Source organism: Vanellus vanellus (genome assembly GCF_965231255.1).
Source record: "Vanellus vanellus genome assembly, chromosome: 16".
In the NCBI taxonomy this organism is placed as follows: Eukaryota; Metazoa; Chordata; class Aves; order Charadriiformes; family Charadriidae; genus Vanellus; species Vanellus vanellus.
In genome coordinates, this window is record NC_138921.1 from 4159698 (window position 1) to 4176227 (window position 16530).

General features: G+C 40.4%; 1 protein-coding gene across 2 annotated transcripts in view; it reads right to left on the minus strand.

Annotated features, from left to right (window-relative positions):
• The window catches only part of TAOK3 (TAO kinase 3), a 94550-nt gene that overhangs the window by 40692 nt on the left and 37328 nt on the right, over positions 1 to 16530 (minus strand). Inside the window, exons 3-9 of one of the 2 annotated variants that reach the window (XM_082491386.1) lie at positions 13277 to 13375; positions 11846 to 12056; positions 7653 to 7724; positions 6608 to 6709; positions 6144 to 6189; positions 5083 to 5179; positions 933 to 1046 (exon numbers count right to left, since the gene is read on the minus strand). In XM_082491386.1, the coding sequence (XP_082347512.1) occupies positions 933 to 1046; positions 5083 to 5179; positions 6144 to 6189; positions 6608 to 6709; positions 7653 to 7724; positions 11846 to 11965 (551 nt within the window). In that variant the 5' untranslated portion in view covers positions 11966 to 12056; positions 13277 to 13375. Of the gene's footprint in view, positions 1 to 147; positions 203 to 932; positions 1047 to 5082; positions 5180 to 6143; positions 6190 to 6607; positions 6710 to 7652; positions 7725 to 11845; positions 12057 to 13276; positions 13376 to 16530 lie in introns of those variants that run through there. The other variant, XM_082491388.1, reaches the window with a different exon arrangement.

The window sequence follows — 16530 nt, forward strand, 5'->3', positions numbered from 1 at the left end:
AAATGAAACAATGCTTGCCTGCACTAGCAACTCTTCCAAGAGGCAGTTTAAGAAAGGAAAGTAAATAAGAGGTCAACCTGATCATCTTGCTGTTAGCGCAACATGCTGGCACGTGGGAGACCCACACCAATCTCAAAGGCATTGTACCTGCAGGCAGACAGCAAGGGCTGTGAGAGTCCTAAAGGCATCACTTTCACTCTCACCAGAGATGGTGGGTTTTCCATTGGCATACCAGAAGAATTTTCCAGCAGATATACGCAGCCTGTGAGTATAGCTATGAAAGGAACAGGGAAATCCAGAACAGTGGGGAAATACAGTGGTCCAGGATAAAGGAATGAGTTGGAGGCAGGAGGAAGAAGCAGCGGGCCCGGCCTGCAAAAATTCAGGCTCTTAACTTCTGTTCTTCAAAGATGAAGCAGATTTCCTGCCAAATGGACTTGTTCAGAGGTTGGTCGATAGGTGACCTCCCATCAATGCCTGGGGCGTCTGCCACAAAAATAAGTGGAGCATAAAGCTATGCTGGTCCACTACATTAGGAATGCCAAGCAACTCAAGTGACCCTTAAGCAAGTTTCTTCAAAACAGGTTTAAGCAGCTGTGTGACTTCTAGTCTGCATGGCCAGATTAGCAGGATTCCCTTTCTCCATGTGGTCGTCTTAGTTCCATCACCTATGGCAAGCATTAATAATTCTTAAGCCATTGGCATTACAACAGTTGAAACACTAACTGGTGTCGTTTCAAAGTGCTGCACAGCCTACCTCTACTCATGGGCACTGAGAAAGAACACATCTCCTGAAGAGCTGGACACAGGGATTTTAAGAAAACTGCTTGGTTAATAATGTTTTTATGCCAGATATTATTTTCAGACTGAAATGCTGGAAACGGAAGAGAGTGGTCTTAATAAAGGACTCAAGTATTGCAGGCTTTACTCACCAGTAAGGCGTTCCCACGAAAGAATTGGCAGGGGAGACTATAGATGCTGACCCAAAGTCAGCTAATTTCACTTGACCTGGTTCTGTTAGAAGAATATTTCCAGCTTTAATATCCCTTGAAAAGAACAAAAGAAAAGTATACCTCTGGTTACAATCAAATAACTTTCAAAAATTTACAAACACACAGAAGTCCACTAACTTTTTCTCAATTAAACATTCATAAAAACCTGAGAATATTTAGAAATCTGCTATGATGGAAAGCTAGAGAATTCAGATACACGGCTTTTTGGGGAATGGAAACCTGGCTGCACTCAAAAAGGGCAGGAGGTGAGGGAAGAGAAAAGGAGAGGAGATGAGCCGTGGTTGCCAGGTTGAGGCCCCAAACTGAGATCCAGGAGAGCTGTGTCCTAATACCCAGCCGTGACACTTTAAATGATACCAGACATTATTTTCATCTTTCAAGTGCCCTAGGTTCCCTTACCTTATCCTTCCTATAATTCTCAGATAATACATACATTTAAGAGATTAAAGATAATGAAGCTACTGCAATACAAAAGGCACAAGATACATTCAACACCTTTGGCACCATAAATTTCTGAAGCCCGGCAGTAAGTGGGTTAATTTCAGATTAACTGCTCATGAAATGCTGAGAAAGGTTAACTCAATTTGCATACCTTCCAAGACACTTGGCAATGACCCTATTCAAAGTTAGGGAAGAACTCACCTATGCGCCATTTACTTTAACACCTATGATTTCTGCAGACTTGCCTGTTATACCTGAAATATTTTTTTTCCACCCATCTGATATAAAAGAAGGAGGACTGCTTTAAGAAATTCAGGTCTACTTACATATTGCCAGCTGAAAATCACAATATAGTGAAAAGAAGGGCAACAAAAGTGGTGAAGGGTCTAGAGCACAAGTCTCATGAGGAGTGGCTGAGGGAACTGGGGTTGTTTAGCCTGGAGAAGAGGAGAATGAGGGGAGAACCTTATCGCTCTCTACAACTACCTGAAAGGAGGGTGTAGCAAGGCAGGGGTTGGTCTCTTCTCCCAAGTAACAAGCGACAGGACAGGAGGAAATGGCCTCAAGTTTCACCAGGGGAGGTTTAGGATGGATATTAGGAAAATTTTCTTCCCTGAAAGGGTTATCAAGCATTGGAACAGGCTGCCCAGGGAAGTGGTGGAGTCACCACCCCTGGAGGTATTTAACAGACAGGTAGACGTGGTGCTGAGGTACATGGTTTAGTGGGGATTTTTGCAATATTAGGCTTATGGTTGGACTTGATAATCTTAAAGTTCCCTTTCAACCTAGATGATTCTATGACTCTATGTTCCTTAAAACCCTGATACAGCACTTCAATAGCAAAGAGAAAATTGCAAACCAGGTATGCCACAGGTGCCTTTACATGGGACAAAGCTATTTCCTTTTGCAAAAGCAGACCCTCAACTTAAATGGAGTACATTTACGGGATCCCTTTCAGCCAGGCTTTATACACCACACGGTCTGGAATGTCTCTTTGCCACCTCTTCAAAAATATAATGTATTTCATAGAAAAAAATACCAGCTTTCCTTATGTGGTGTTCAACTATAAGTCCTTAAACACCAAAGCCACTTATCAGAAGTAGTGGACCTCCAACACAAACAAGTTTCTGTGTGTTGCCAAACACACTCATCCTCTGACTCTGTGAAAACGAGCTAATTAGATAAATGAGAAGGGAAACAAAGCTATCTTGTATGTGCTGCAGAGGAAGAGCATACACTGAATTACAGTACAACAGTTGAAGCATAATGATTTATGCATCAAATACAAATCCAGTATCACCGTAGACCCAGTCTACAGTCGCCAGTCAGGTGAGCTGAAGGATCCTTTACATTTACCGTGACACAACCACTTGTGACATGCCTTTGTCTCCACAGGGCAGCACACAGGACATGCAAAGCTCGGATAAAGACAGCCACAGAGAAAGAAATTTAATTCCAGTATTTCGGCAGCAGAGCTGGAGTCAGAACCCATTCCCAGCACAGTATCACTTCAAAACTAGTATTACAGAATTTTTTTGCACATGTGTGCTACTCAGAAACATGTCGTCTATGCACCTGTCACTTCCGCTGGAGGACAAGTGCTAAAGATGTCTTGTATGTGCAAGAATGCACACCTCAAAAGTACAAAAGAGACAGTACAGGCTGTCCTCTTTACTATCATCCCCACTGCTACCTTCCCTGTACAACAATCAACAGAGGACTCAGCGGCCACATTAGGTATCGGCAAATATATTTGCTAACTTAGGTTTGCCTTGTGCCTGCGATTAAACAGAAAATAATCTCACCCTTTGCCATCCCATAGCGTGTGACATTAGAACTAACTGGTAGCAGAGACGCTCAGGGAGCTCAGGAGGCGAGATTAGAGACTTGCTTTGTCCTGCATCTCCACAAGGTGTCCCTCCATTCTAGTTCACGCTTGCTTTGCCTTCCTTGCTGTGGGGCAGGGAGACCATAGCTGTCCCAGCTGCCAGCCTTGGTACCTTCTCATTCAGCGTTTGCTTTACTTTCCTAAGTGCTCTTGGAACTTGCCCCAGCAGAGACGAGCATGGTGTTCTCCTCCAGGTGCCCAGTTCCCCTGATATGGTGTGCATCAGCACAGCCCTCCTCATTGCTGAACAATGGAGCTAGGACACAGCACTCCTTTTTAAGATACAACATCTATCAGAAAACTAGAAATCTTTTGACGGTCCTCTTTTCTGAGAGAGAAGATTTGCCTTCCAATCTTAGAAGGCAGAATTCTAACTAGTTGAGTTTTTTCTAAGAGGCAAGGACCTGCATGGTACACGTAGCAGTAACTTTCTTTATGGCCACTCTCAGCACACTGCAACTGCAAAGTAACTTTTTCCAGGTTTGAAAGGGAAACAACCAGCTTTGTTCTTGATACGCAATAAGCACACTAATGGAAAGTTCGCAGAGTAGCTCGTATTCAGTATGTGAAATTGCTGAATTTACAACACAATAATGGCACCATGTTAGAAAGTCCTAAGGAGTATCTAGAAAAAACTAATTCTCAATAGTATCCATCCAGGGAGCCATTTACTATAAATAAGAATTCAATGCACTTTGAAAGTACGTACAATATTTCAGAACAGGTATTTTTATGCTCAAATAAGGGCATCTATGCAAAGGGCTGTTAAAAAATAATCTTAATTTCATAAATTGCCATTCATGTTTAAATTAGTATTTCACTTAAATAGGAAGTGACAAATAATTCCTGTCTTTGTAAAAATCCCTCACTGCCTCGGCCTCAGCTATACCAATTTTCTGTGCAAAGCTTGCCAGTAGACTACAAAGAGGCTTTTAGCCCCATAAATTAGCCTCAGATTGCCTTGTTCTGATGACTCCCCACTCATTACACTAATCTAGTTCTCATTTCACAAGTCCCTGATGTATCAGTAGTACCCAAAATTAGACAAAAACCCATAAAATGAGAACATGCAACATTGTTGACAAATGAGTAAAAAAAAAAAAAAATCCAAACTCCTGAAAAATACCACATTATGAAAGACAGATCTAGGAGCTACATCCATGAGCACTCTTATAAAGTCTTCCTCTGCCTGTGGGCTCTGATTTCTCCTAAGGTAGTTTTACCCTTGACTTAGGCTCTCAGAGACTGATTTCTGAAAGCATAAAGTTTTACTTGCTCATACATAAAAAATTCTCACAATGTCTAGTCTTAAAAATAGTCTAAGTATATCACTTCATTTGGCAAATTTAGGGGGATATTTTCCTGTCAGTGTTTCACAGAATCACAGAATTTTCAGAGTTGGAAGGGACCTCTAGAGATCATCTAGTCCATCTAGTTTACCGCCAACATTCAGGTATATTCTTCGTTACCAGGGTCTGCAGAGAAAAATTGCTAACATGGAAGAAAATTCAGCACAGGATACAGCCAGAAATTATTTCAACCAAAAATCCTGCACTCCTTAAGAGCCAACAGCTTTTATTTATACATCTACCCTGGCATTAGGAGTACAGACATGTCCATTAGAGAAAATTTTGGTAGAATAACCTTTACCAAAGTTACTTAAAACCAGCAAAGCAATTTTCAGACTCCGGAGAGTGGAAGATGGAAGGGCATGTAAGCAGCACTGAGCTGTATCCTTACCTATGAATCTTACAGTGAGAGTGCAGGTAGGCCAGCCCCTGCAAGGCACCGTGGGTGATGGCAGCAATCTCCACTTCCTGAAGTGGTTTCTTGTGAACTGTGGGGGGGAAGAAAAAAAAAAAAAAAAAAAAAATCAAGAAAAAACATAAGGTAAGTGTGATCTTTTCCTGAGAAAGCATAGAAGGAATCCCAACAATTTTGCCAGCTACGAGGTTAACATCATCTTCTCCATACTAGTTTCCTATGGCCTGAGGGCCACATTAGCAGCTCTTTGTCATGTACAGCCTGTGCATCTATTTCACATCATAGGAAACCACATTTTTCTTCACATTTCTGCTAGGGACAACAGTTACTGTTAACACCAGGAGATATGTCTGAACGCAGCTTGCCAAATGTATTTGAAATACTCATTTGGTCCTTAGCAAGAAAAACTTGCTACTCTTTTTCCCCAATAGACAAAAACCAGGAAAATGAGGAATGGCAGCTACAAAAAGATGACCCAAAGCACCTTCCATATATCCCTAAATATGACCAGCATGTGCCTTTGTCTGACTGTATCTTAGACACAAAAGAGATGGCCCACAAAGAATACTAGTTTTTGCAAACTTCAGCTTAGATTCCCCGTTGCCCTGCAGCTGCTGTTCTAGTTTTGAGGTCATATCAGTCTCTTGTTCTATAAAACCATCTGTAATTATTCCACAAACTGTAAGACAAGGACAAAGGTGATCTCTGCAGGTTTTCATTACGGATATTCAGAAAACAGGCAGTCTGCTTCAGTCATCAAGAAGGCGTAAATTACAGGAACACTGCTACATAAGTTTATACCTTTGTTTTACAACTTATAATGTGCACGCCAACTACACGTAGCACTGGCCTCCTGGGAAAGTCTCAGCTTACCCTTGGTATCACAAACACAGGCATTCCAGCTACAGAATGCAGTAGTATACAGACAGACTGCCTGTACCATCTGCAAAATACCAGTCTATGAGAAAGCCTCCCACTATATTCAGAAGGGGCACTAGCAAAAAAAAAACTAAAATCAAAGACTATATAAAACTTACCCTCTAGCAAATCAGAGGCTGATCCTAAACAGTACTCCATAACCAACTGCAAGAAAAAAAAGCATGCTTTTAAGTAATAGGGTACACGGTCCTCCACCTCCAGTTACTACTTGAATGACTGAGAAACAGTAGAAGTAAAGCCTTAAGTTGCAAGAAATGCAATAAGCGATGAACAAAACAAAAGCTTCTGAGGGAAGTTTGGAGGGAGATATTGTAGAGGATGTTCCATAATAATTGTTTTATCTGCACAAACACATTCGCCTAACTCAGAGAAGCAGTGATTTGTTCCAATGTCCTAAGTAACTATTTCCTTTAAATTACCTGGAAGCTTCTTCAGATGAAAGGGGCTACAGGCAGCATGGGATAAATACTGCCGCATGTAAAGACACTGCGTGCACTGAATATCTGACTGCTGTACCGTACATTTTTTGCTCATGAAGCCCTCTAAATGCCACATCACTCACCCATGCCGTATGCTCTTTCAGGTAACAGCCCTTATACTCTATGGTGTTGGGGTGCTTCAGCTGTTGTAGAAACTTGACTTCTTTGATGATATCCTGCCATTTCTAATTAAAAAAAAAAAAAAGCAAAAAGGTCTAAATATATTTCTCTGCTTAACCCCCTACATACTCTCATACATCACACACTAATACAGGCTGAAAAGCAGCCATAAAACTATTTCATAATATGAAGATGATAAGAGTCTTAGTTACAAAAGCACAACTGTACACAACTGAAGTTGTCTGGATCTCTGTTGCATTAAGACCCCTCCCAAGACATATTTAAATAGCTGGAGGATTTTTTTCCTGCAATATATTTTACTTAAAGTATTGCTATCATTTTGGTTTTGAACTGTCCAGTGGTACAGTAAGTACTACAGATGGTAGCTGTTAGCTGTTTGCTTCCTTTTGTAACGCAGCACGAGGCTACTGACATTTGGAAAACCACAGCACATGTTGAAGGACCAACAGGTAAGCAAGGAAAAATGAGTTTAAAATATCCCTGTTTGCTCCTAACATACATTCTTTACTGCATATCAACCCAAATGAACAGTCGCTCCAAGTACAGTATCGCAACACAAAGAAATAAGAGGAGCAACTAACGAGCAACAATTGAAGTGAGACTGATGTTCTGAATACAAGGTCTATGTCATTTTAGATTATAGATCCTGAAAAGTGTTTCAAGTCAGCTATACATTTCAGTTGACACCTCAGAGAGCTGTGGTTACGGTTCCAGCAGCCAGCATGCTCTTAATGCACTTATTACTGAAATAACCACTCTACAAGCATTCTGAATTCCCATTCCCTTAAACTGAATTATTTGTTAAAATTTGCATAAACTCATTTTCCCTCCACAAACCTTCATGCTTCCCATGGAAGTGAGCAACAACTACAGCATTCAAAAGCTGGTCTGCTAGTGTCAAATGAAATATGCAGCTAATTTCACTGTTCAGATTTACATTATGGTTGCAACAGCTTCTGCATGCAGAATCGGTTTTATTCATCTTACCTCATTCGTCTGCTTTCCACTATAGGACATTTTCTTGACTGCCACCACCTCATTAGTGTGGGAATTTGTAGCCTGGAGTAGGGAGAAAGAAACAGATTGAAAAAGTTTCATTTTACTTCCTCCCCATGGAGAGAGCTGTGCCTTTGGCAAATGCAGGCTTTTTTCTCCTATATCGCATCCTGGCAAGCTCCTACACTTCAGAGACATCTTCCTCGTGGTAAGACTTACCAGACAACTATTACGACGCTTTTTCCTGACTTCATCTATCTGTCCGCATCTGCTCTTCCTTCCTCGGCCCTTACTGCACTTGCTACCTCCCTATTGATAAGTAAACCAAGGCCCACCATTGCACCTACCAAGAACATGCAAAATACAGTTTTATTGGAATTGCAGTAAAAACAGTTGTAGATAAACCTTTGGAAAAAAGTTTTCCAAAGAAACAGATAAATGGCTGTATCAAAATCTCTATAATTTAATCCACAAACCCCAGAAAATATTTATATTTTCAAACACCTATTTCAATCTCCAGTTTCAAGAAGATGCTTCAGTCCAGAATTTATCTCAGTTAAAAAAAAAAAAACAACCTTCCTTTCACTGCATGAGACCTCAGTTGTACAATGAATATTACTCAGCCAGCAAAATTCTACTTTTCTGCAGCCTGTGTGACACAGAGATGGTGACCAGAGGCTGAAAACTCAGTTTTGGAAAAAGCTCTACTTGTCTGGATTGGCACTGGCCTCATTTCTGTGTGTTAAGGACACAAGACTAAAACCTTCAAGTTTGAAGAGAATTGTTGAAGTCCCAGTACCTCCAATCATTTACCATTTTTGGGACTATAAATTAATGACAGTTAAAGGCTTAGAATACAAAAGAAGTTATATGTAGTAAATCCTTCTTTCAGCTGCTTGAGAGGATGAGTAGTATACTTTCAAGTAATGTGTTAGTGAAGGACATTTCATGATGCACACAGTGACTTCAAAGAAAAATGAAGTTGGGTGAACCAAAAGAGCACAGGAATTACTGGAGGGAGTTGACACACATAGGCTCTTCACATCACACACTCCTCCTCCGATGTGTTAGAGAAAGCTGAAAACAAGTAACTTTTGGATAAGGCAAAACCCTTTCTAAGCACTCATCATTCTGATTCAGCACACAAAAGATCAAGAGTATATTACTCAAATAGATGAATTAATGCTGGCGTTTGCAAAGAAATTCCAAGTATTTCTGTCTGTTACATTAATTCCAAGTGTCTTTACATGAACATGGTCTCTCTCATTTCAACTGTAATTTTTTGCCAAATAGCACACTGCCACATTCTCACAGTTGTGGGTGAAGTTCTTGCTGTACCAAGCGCTTGAGATCCTCCTGGCTGAAACAACTTGAAGGGCTGTACAAGCATACTTGAGAGAAATATCTGTTCGCTGAAGTGGTTTTAGCCATACTTGTAGGTCTTTAGTGAAAACTTGGCAGAAAACAAGCACGTTTTTGCTTGCAAAACCTTCTTTACACTGCCCTCATTTGCTTTATCACTTTTCTGTATTTCTAACACGGATATAAGTAGGTTGGTTTTGACGAAAACTATTCTTCTGAAGTCAAGCGTGAAAACAACGTAGTTGATTTCAAGTCAAGTTAGCATCAACTTTAAAACCTTGTGAGAAATGACATATTTTTTCTTAGCCTTCTGATATATGAAGTATCGTTTCTTTCAAGCAAGAAAAGAAATTTCAAATTATCTTGCCAAGCCTTGGCAACAGTATACTGGAAAACAAAACTGCTTGCAAAAAATGCGCTTAAATTGAAGTTTTTACTAGTACAATCATATTAATCCACAATAACAACAGTGAAAAGATACAGATCAATGTATTTGCTGTTTGTAGTGGTGTCAGTACCAATTCAAATAAAAGGGTCAGAGATGCAGCAACAGCATAACAATCCATGCCCTGCCCCTTTCTATGTATCTGAAGTCTCTTCCCCATTCTTTTTGATGATTTAGAAAGCCCTGTTCCTTCAAAGTTTTTCTGACCTATTTTCCTTTTTTGATACCAAGCACGTCAGGATCCCTGTAAATCTTGCCATGATGATCCAAGATCTCATTCTCAGCCCCTGCCTTACGCAGAGGTGCACAAGAATCACGATGCAAGACAGGCTACAAAAGCTTTTTAAAAGGTGGGGGAAAACCCAGAAGATGCACAGCATCCCCTGGGTGGTAGGGAAAAGCTCTGGGATGAGAAGTAGCCTTCCTCACGTGAACGGATGGATCCCGGGCTACTGTGCGCTGAAAACCTCAAACAGGTGAGTTCCTGCTTGTGATTCAGAGCAGGACATGGCAAAGACTCTGAAGAACTGCATGCCAAGTGTTTCATGCAACAGGAAGGAAAGATTAGGTTTCAAACAGTGGCAAAAGAGGTGAGGATGTATCACAGAAAAGCAGTGATGCATCTAATTACTATGTTACTACAGTAACATTACTACAGGCATGACTGCAATCACCATCCAGCTTGGAGGATGCAGCTGCTGCGAGGACATTGCAAGAAGCTGCAGTCTGGCTAGACTCTGCGATAGTTAGATAAAGCAACCAGGGAAAGGAGGAAGAGAAGAACCGGGGAATCGCAAGGCTTTTATCTAACCTCAGTGACATCTCAGCTGTAAGCCTGCTTGGTAGACGAGACCTCTAACACTCCTCACACTCTTCCCCTTGTAGTATGAGGCACGGCTGAACACCAGAGCTGAATGATGAAGGTAGCACCTTCACTACTTCATCTTTACCCTAAAGCATATCATGCGTCCTTTCCCTTTGCTTTTGAAACACGCTGGGTAGGACCTCCCTAACTCCCACCTAAAAAAAAATGCTTGCTCTTCTTATGGAGTGGATCAACCAAATACTTTAAGTTTTACAGCCTCGTCCTTACGTGTGTATTACATTTAACACTGTACTTTCACCAACCTGTCACCCCAACATCTAGAAGTGTCTGCCTCACTGTTGACAATCCCTATGGTAGAACCCCCCTCAAATCTTTACTACCATATTATACATTGAGGAATTACATCATTATCCCTCAAAACATACACGCACTGCTTATCTGACACAAAATATCAGGCTCCTCTCCTGTTCTAACAACAGCTCTACCAACACCTCCATCACACAGCTATAAACAGAGAACTGGAGTGCTTGCAAATAATCCATGCCAGCTACTGCCAGGTTCTGGAGTTACAGCTGTCAGGGTACTTATCTAAATACTTTAATATCTGATATTCAGAAATCTCAATTCTAGTAAAGTCGATCTTCTGGAGTGAAAGGCCATGCTATAAAGCAGCTCTGGTTTGACTGATATTTTTTTTTTTTGTAGTGAATTCTATTTTAGTTTCACTGATAGCGACTGGATTATAATTATTTTCAAACCTAATATTTTGGATTTGGCTTTATTTTATATTAATTATAAAAGCACTATTCTTCTCACTTTCCAGATTAAATTCTCTTGACCGTTATCGATTAATGCAATACATCCTTCCCACTTACATTCCCCTTCCTCGTAGGACTTTCTCTTTGCTTTTGCGATACAAACATCTGCTATTGAAGATGTTAGAAGATGAATGTGGGGGCAAGGAGGGTGCCAAAACAAAATATTTCAAAGATATTTCAAACTTCTAACTTCTAGATTATCAGAGCAGCAGAGAAATTCAAAAGCCTGAATGCAATTTGATGCGACTTCCATGATATCTTTACCCAAGCAGCCACAGTACCAATTCATTACCAAAGTAGCTTTTAACTCCAAATGCACTTCAAATCATTAATTCACTTCAAATCATTAATTCACTAGATGTATTAATTTGCAATGATTTCCAAGCATATGAGCACCAAGCAGAGTATCTTGAAATTCCAGTTTGGCAAATTAATTTCCAACTGTTTAAATTCAACTTTCCACATCAGACAGTGCAAGATACCATATACTTAACTTGAATGGCCGGGTGCACAATTAAGACTATAGTCAACTGCTACTATAAATACAGCTGTAACACTAAAGAGCTCAGGAGTGCTCTGGAAACACTTATTTTTGAGATACATTATGAGAAAGCTAACACACACAAAGCACTCAGGGCTCAAAGAACACTCACTTGTACAAATGCTGAAGATCTCTAAAATGCCGCTTAAAATGGTTACGTTTTCCAAAAAGGAGGCAAAGAACTATACTTACAAAGTAAACTGCTCCAAAACTTCCATGTCCAATTTCATGTAAGCCCACAAATATTTCTTCAGGATCATCTTTGTAGAACAGGTCAGCTATTTCTGGGTCCTTTGGCACCCCTTTGCGCATGTTGAACAGTATTATGAACTAGTTCGCGCTTTCAAATCCCAATCAATTTCTTCCTTCATCGACAAAGTAGTTTGTAGACAGCGTTCAGCACCTGGTGAAAAATTTCATCTTTAATCTGTTTCCTTTACACATGTTTCTGTTCTCGCTTCTCTGACAGTAAAATAAGAGGAAACACTTTCAGGAGCACTAGACTTCACTATCGTTTCCTTCAGCTCATTCTTTTTAATTATTAGTCCAATTTAGATATAGAGATTAAAATACATTCAGAGTCCAACAGCTCTTTATCTCATGCAGGAAGCAAGGGCTGCAGTTACACTAAAGTCCACTTGAAGACAAGAGTCCTGTTGCTATGCAAAACATCCTGTGATAGCAGTTTGTTATTCTTCATGCTGGTCTCCTGGTGTGTCAGTTTTTAGACTATCACCCTTGTTCCTCCTACTTTTCTCTGCTGTTTGTTTGCTTTGTTTCTCTACTCCTACTTGCCAGCTGGTGCTAGTAGAAAAGTTAGCTTCTATTCCACAAAAACACTTCACAATCATATGATTTTTATTTATTTATTTATTTATTCAGTGCTATAAGACAGTTAGTGCTACTGGACTGTGATGGCTCCCAGGTCGCAGAATTGCTTTTGAAAAATCCTAGGCTCCATCATGGAAGGCAGATCTTTACTTCCTTAACATCTATCTAGCATAAGCATATAATTAGACGGCACAGAACTGAGCTGCACTGAAATGAAGATTTTAAATATTCATCCCAAAAATTTTATTTATGGGAAAAAAAAAAAATCAGAACGGTTCACATTTCTTATTAAAAGATTCTGAAAAATCTGCATTGGCTCATCAGACACTGGTGTGCAAAGCAATGACTACCCCACTGCTTTTAACTTCTGAAACCCAGCAGATTATCTGGAGGTGAGTCAACTGGTGCAGTTTCCAACAACAGTCTGGAGCAAATCTCAAAACTACTTCCAGATATCTAGTTCAGTACCTCGTTTATTGAGACATCTTTGTGCATAAAAGACTTCTGAAAACATACCCTAAAATATTCAGCCTACCTCATGACACAAACCAGTGTAACATTTAAAGAGAGACCAGCTGAAATTTAGCAATCGGATAAAATTAAAATTGAAACACACATAAAAGGCTTCAGAAGGTTTCAGAGCACAAGTGCCACCCAGACGGAACGACGAAGCAGAGCTTAATTTTGGTCTGAGGCTGAGACAGTCTCCTTGGGTCAGGATAAGTAATGGAGCAACAAGCACAACAAACTGCAGTTCGTTAGAGGTGCACAAAATACTCTGCTGGAGCTTACCTGGGTAACTGTGGCACAAAGCATGCTCTGTGGCTCAGATTCCTTTCAGCAGCATTGTCCTGTGCTCTCGTCCCCCCAGACTCTATGCGCTCTCTTATTCTGCAAAGGAAAACAAATATCAGTATTTAGAAAAAGTATTTTAAGTTTTATGCCTTATTCTAATACACAAAACCACTACCTCTAGAAAAGACCCCCGACTATGAAGGCACCATTTGAAAGCGCAGTGAAAAGGAGTACTGGCTGTGAATGCTAATGGTGGCTCTTTAGGTGAAGACAGGTGCTTCCCATGTTCCATAGCCCTTGGGTTTGCTATACAGTATCATACAATAGGAAGCCAGGAAAGAGGTTAAATGCCAAGTTCTTTTGACTTTTAAAAAAATCTCTTAAGCTTGCTGGGGCACAGGAGGAGCATGGAAGTTTGCTCTGAGAGTACACCTTTTAGATTGCCTATAAAAAGGACAAAGCTCGCAAAGCTGAGCCTATCCTTTAGCTCAGTATGTTATACCTGATGACAGACAAGACTTCAAAGAAAGTCCTAGGCATTAATAAGTCAAACCTTGTTGGATTCCACCAGGGAGAGAATGAGCAATGAAAAGATGAAAGAGGAGGCAACCAGTTAGACCCATCAGATGAAATCAGCTCTAGATTGCTCACAGCTAAGGATGCAACTCGCTGCAGTACCCCATTCCTGATGGTGGAGCAACACCCTCAAACAGCCACAGGAGTCAAACACACCAAGCGCTTGGTATTGGCTTGCCCTTATAGAAAAGGTTATTGTGTAGCCACATCCACTTGAAAAATGCTTCTCAAGTAAAGCACACTGCAATAGTTATGTTGCCAAAATCTGAACCAATATAGATCTGGATTAATGACAAACATCTCATTTATTAGGGAAAAAAAAAAAAAAAAACACACAACCAAGAAAAACCTTCCTGCTGGTAGCTAACATTACCAAAAAATGATATTTTTGTCTACTGTTCTCAAGACAGGGTAATACTATTGAGCTGTTAAAAAGCTATTTGAACAGCTCCAGGAAAAGGATCTGCAATGTTTAGTTAAAAAACAAAACAAAACAAAAATCTCAAGTATAAACTAATGACAAAAGTCAGATGAATGAAATGATTATTCATTCTCAGCTGATTGGCCTCACCCAAAGGTGCTATATTTACTACATGCCTGCAGACGGGCAAAGAATGCAGTATTTCAGGTCTGGCATTCTTCAGCCAAGTCAAAAATCCATTTGACTTCAGAACAATAAAAACAAACTGACAATTTATCCACCTCTAGCCAAACGAATTTCTGTGCCATAAGCAGCCTGTGCAGCTCTAATATTCAAGGCTAAATTAGTATTTAAAGTGGGAGACTAAATGTCAATACTTAAAGTTAAGCCCTAAGTAATAATGTCATTCTCCAATCGGGACAGATGTATATAGCGTGGCTGCACAATAAGTAAATCTTTTCAGCAGGACCATTATTTTCCAGTAGTGCTTATCAGAAAACTTAGGATGGAAAGTGTATCAAGAGTAACTTGAGTCCTGCCGATTTGAACATGACCACCAACTGCTCCAGACCATCCCCTAGGCCCTGTGGTGCCTCTGGCTGCAAACACCGAGAATCCTTCACGTGGTCGCTTTTCAGCACTAGATACGCAATCCAAGCATGGGACAGCACAAAACAAATGCCACCCCTTTCAGGTAAGCTGGGAAGGTCACAAATTCTTACTATTAAAACTCTCTTCTAGACACGTGAAGACTGACATGAAGATGGTTTAAACGATGGCAGAGCATTATGGGAGTCAAATGCCATTAGCAGAAAAACTCAAGTTCAAGGAATGGTCAATTTGAGCAAGTTCTTTCAGTTACTAAACTACTGAATTAACCCATCAAGAGATAGTTTCTACTAGAAGCCCGATTTCTTTCAAAAAGCACACCTACAGCAGTATTTGAGACTCTGCGGGTTCTGAAGACCTCAAATGAAAACATCATTAATCATACTGGCGGTGATTTAACGGAAATGACAAGTCACTCAAGATTTTCAGAGTTTGTGAGATCAGCATGTTTTTCAGATAAGGCCATTTGGAGATGCTTCAAAACTGCCTACTTAGAAATTAAAACTCTCAATCAACAGTTACTAGTGAAAATCCCTGCCTTGGAGGACAAACTGCTCCCGCCCCATTTCTGAAATTCTGTAAGGTGGTAGCAAGATAGGATGAATTCTTGAGTAAATTCAGCATCAGAAATTACATCAAGAAAAATATTTGAAAGATTCTCTATGAAAAAAGTCTCTAACAAAAATTACAGAACATATGAAAACTGGAAAGAAAATATATATTTTTTTAAAGGCCTAAGACTATTCCACCTGCAGTGGGAAACCAGTGTTACATTGGACACATCTATATGGCAATCTCTCTGTTTCCCAGTAATGTCACAGGCAGAGGAAAGCAAAATCACTAGTTGCTTTAAAATTCTGTTCTTTATGGGAAATGCGCCAGGCAACCTGTGGCCTGCCCAGCACAGAAGTGCCCAAAACAAGAGTGAAATGCTGAAGAACTGCATTGAGAACTACAAGTGCAAAATGATTAGGTTCTTAAACCAATGAAGCAATTCTGCTTAGAGCAATCTGCTGTACTACTCCCCTCTCCTCTCCCACCCTTCAAACACAGAAACTCAGGAATGCAATTGGGCCAAAGCGAACCCCTCTGGATGGAGCGGGTAGTTATTGCTGTAGTTCTGGCCCATTGCCATCGCAGCATAGCGTTTCAAGGATTCCCGGCTCCTCACTTATGCTAAATGGCACGATAACCTGGTACTTTTAGTGGCTGAGGCAAGACGACAGCAGGTCTCATCGTAGAGTTCATGAAATGATGGTAGAGAGTATGGGAAGAGTCAGGCCAGGAGGCAGACAGCAGCATGCTACCGCCTATGAATGAGGAACGACAAACTAGTGATGCGTCCTGCGGACTACTCATAGTCTTGAGCCCTAGACAATGCTGGAACAAGTCTCATCACTACAGCAACCAAGTTTTACTTTTTTTCCAACAGTTTAAAGCAAGATTCCCTCAATCATAAGCAATCCTCACATTTAAAAAGCATGTATTACTGCTTTTGCTACATATCTTTGCACAAAGACTCTCTTGCTACCAATTATGACCCCTATGTGCTATATCAACAACAACAGAAAAGACCTTGACCTGAATACAAAGGAAGAAAACAAAATATAACTGGAAGTGCCTTTAAGAAGACCTAAACTACCCA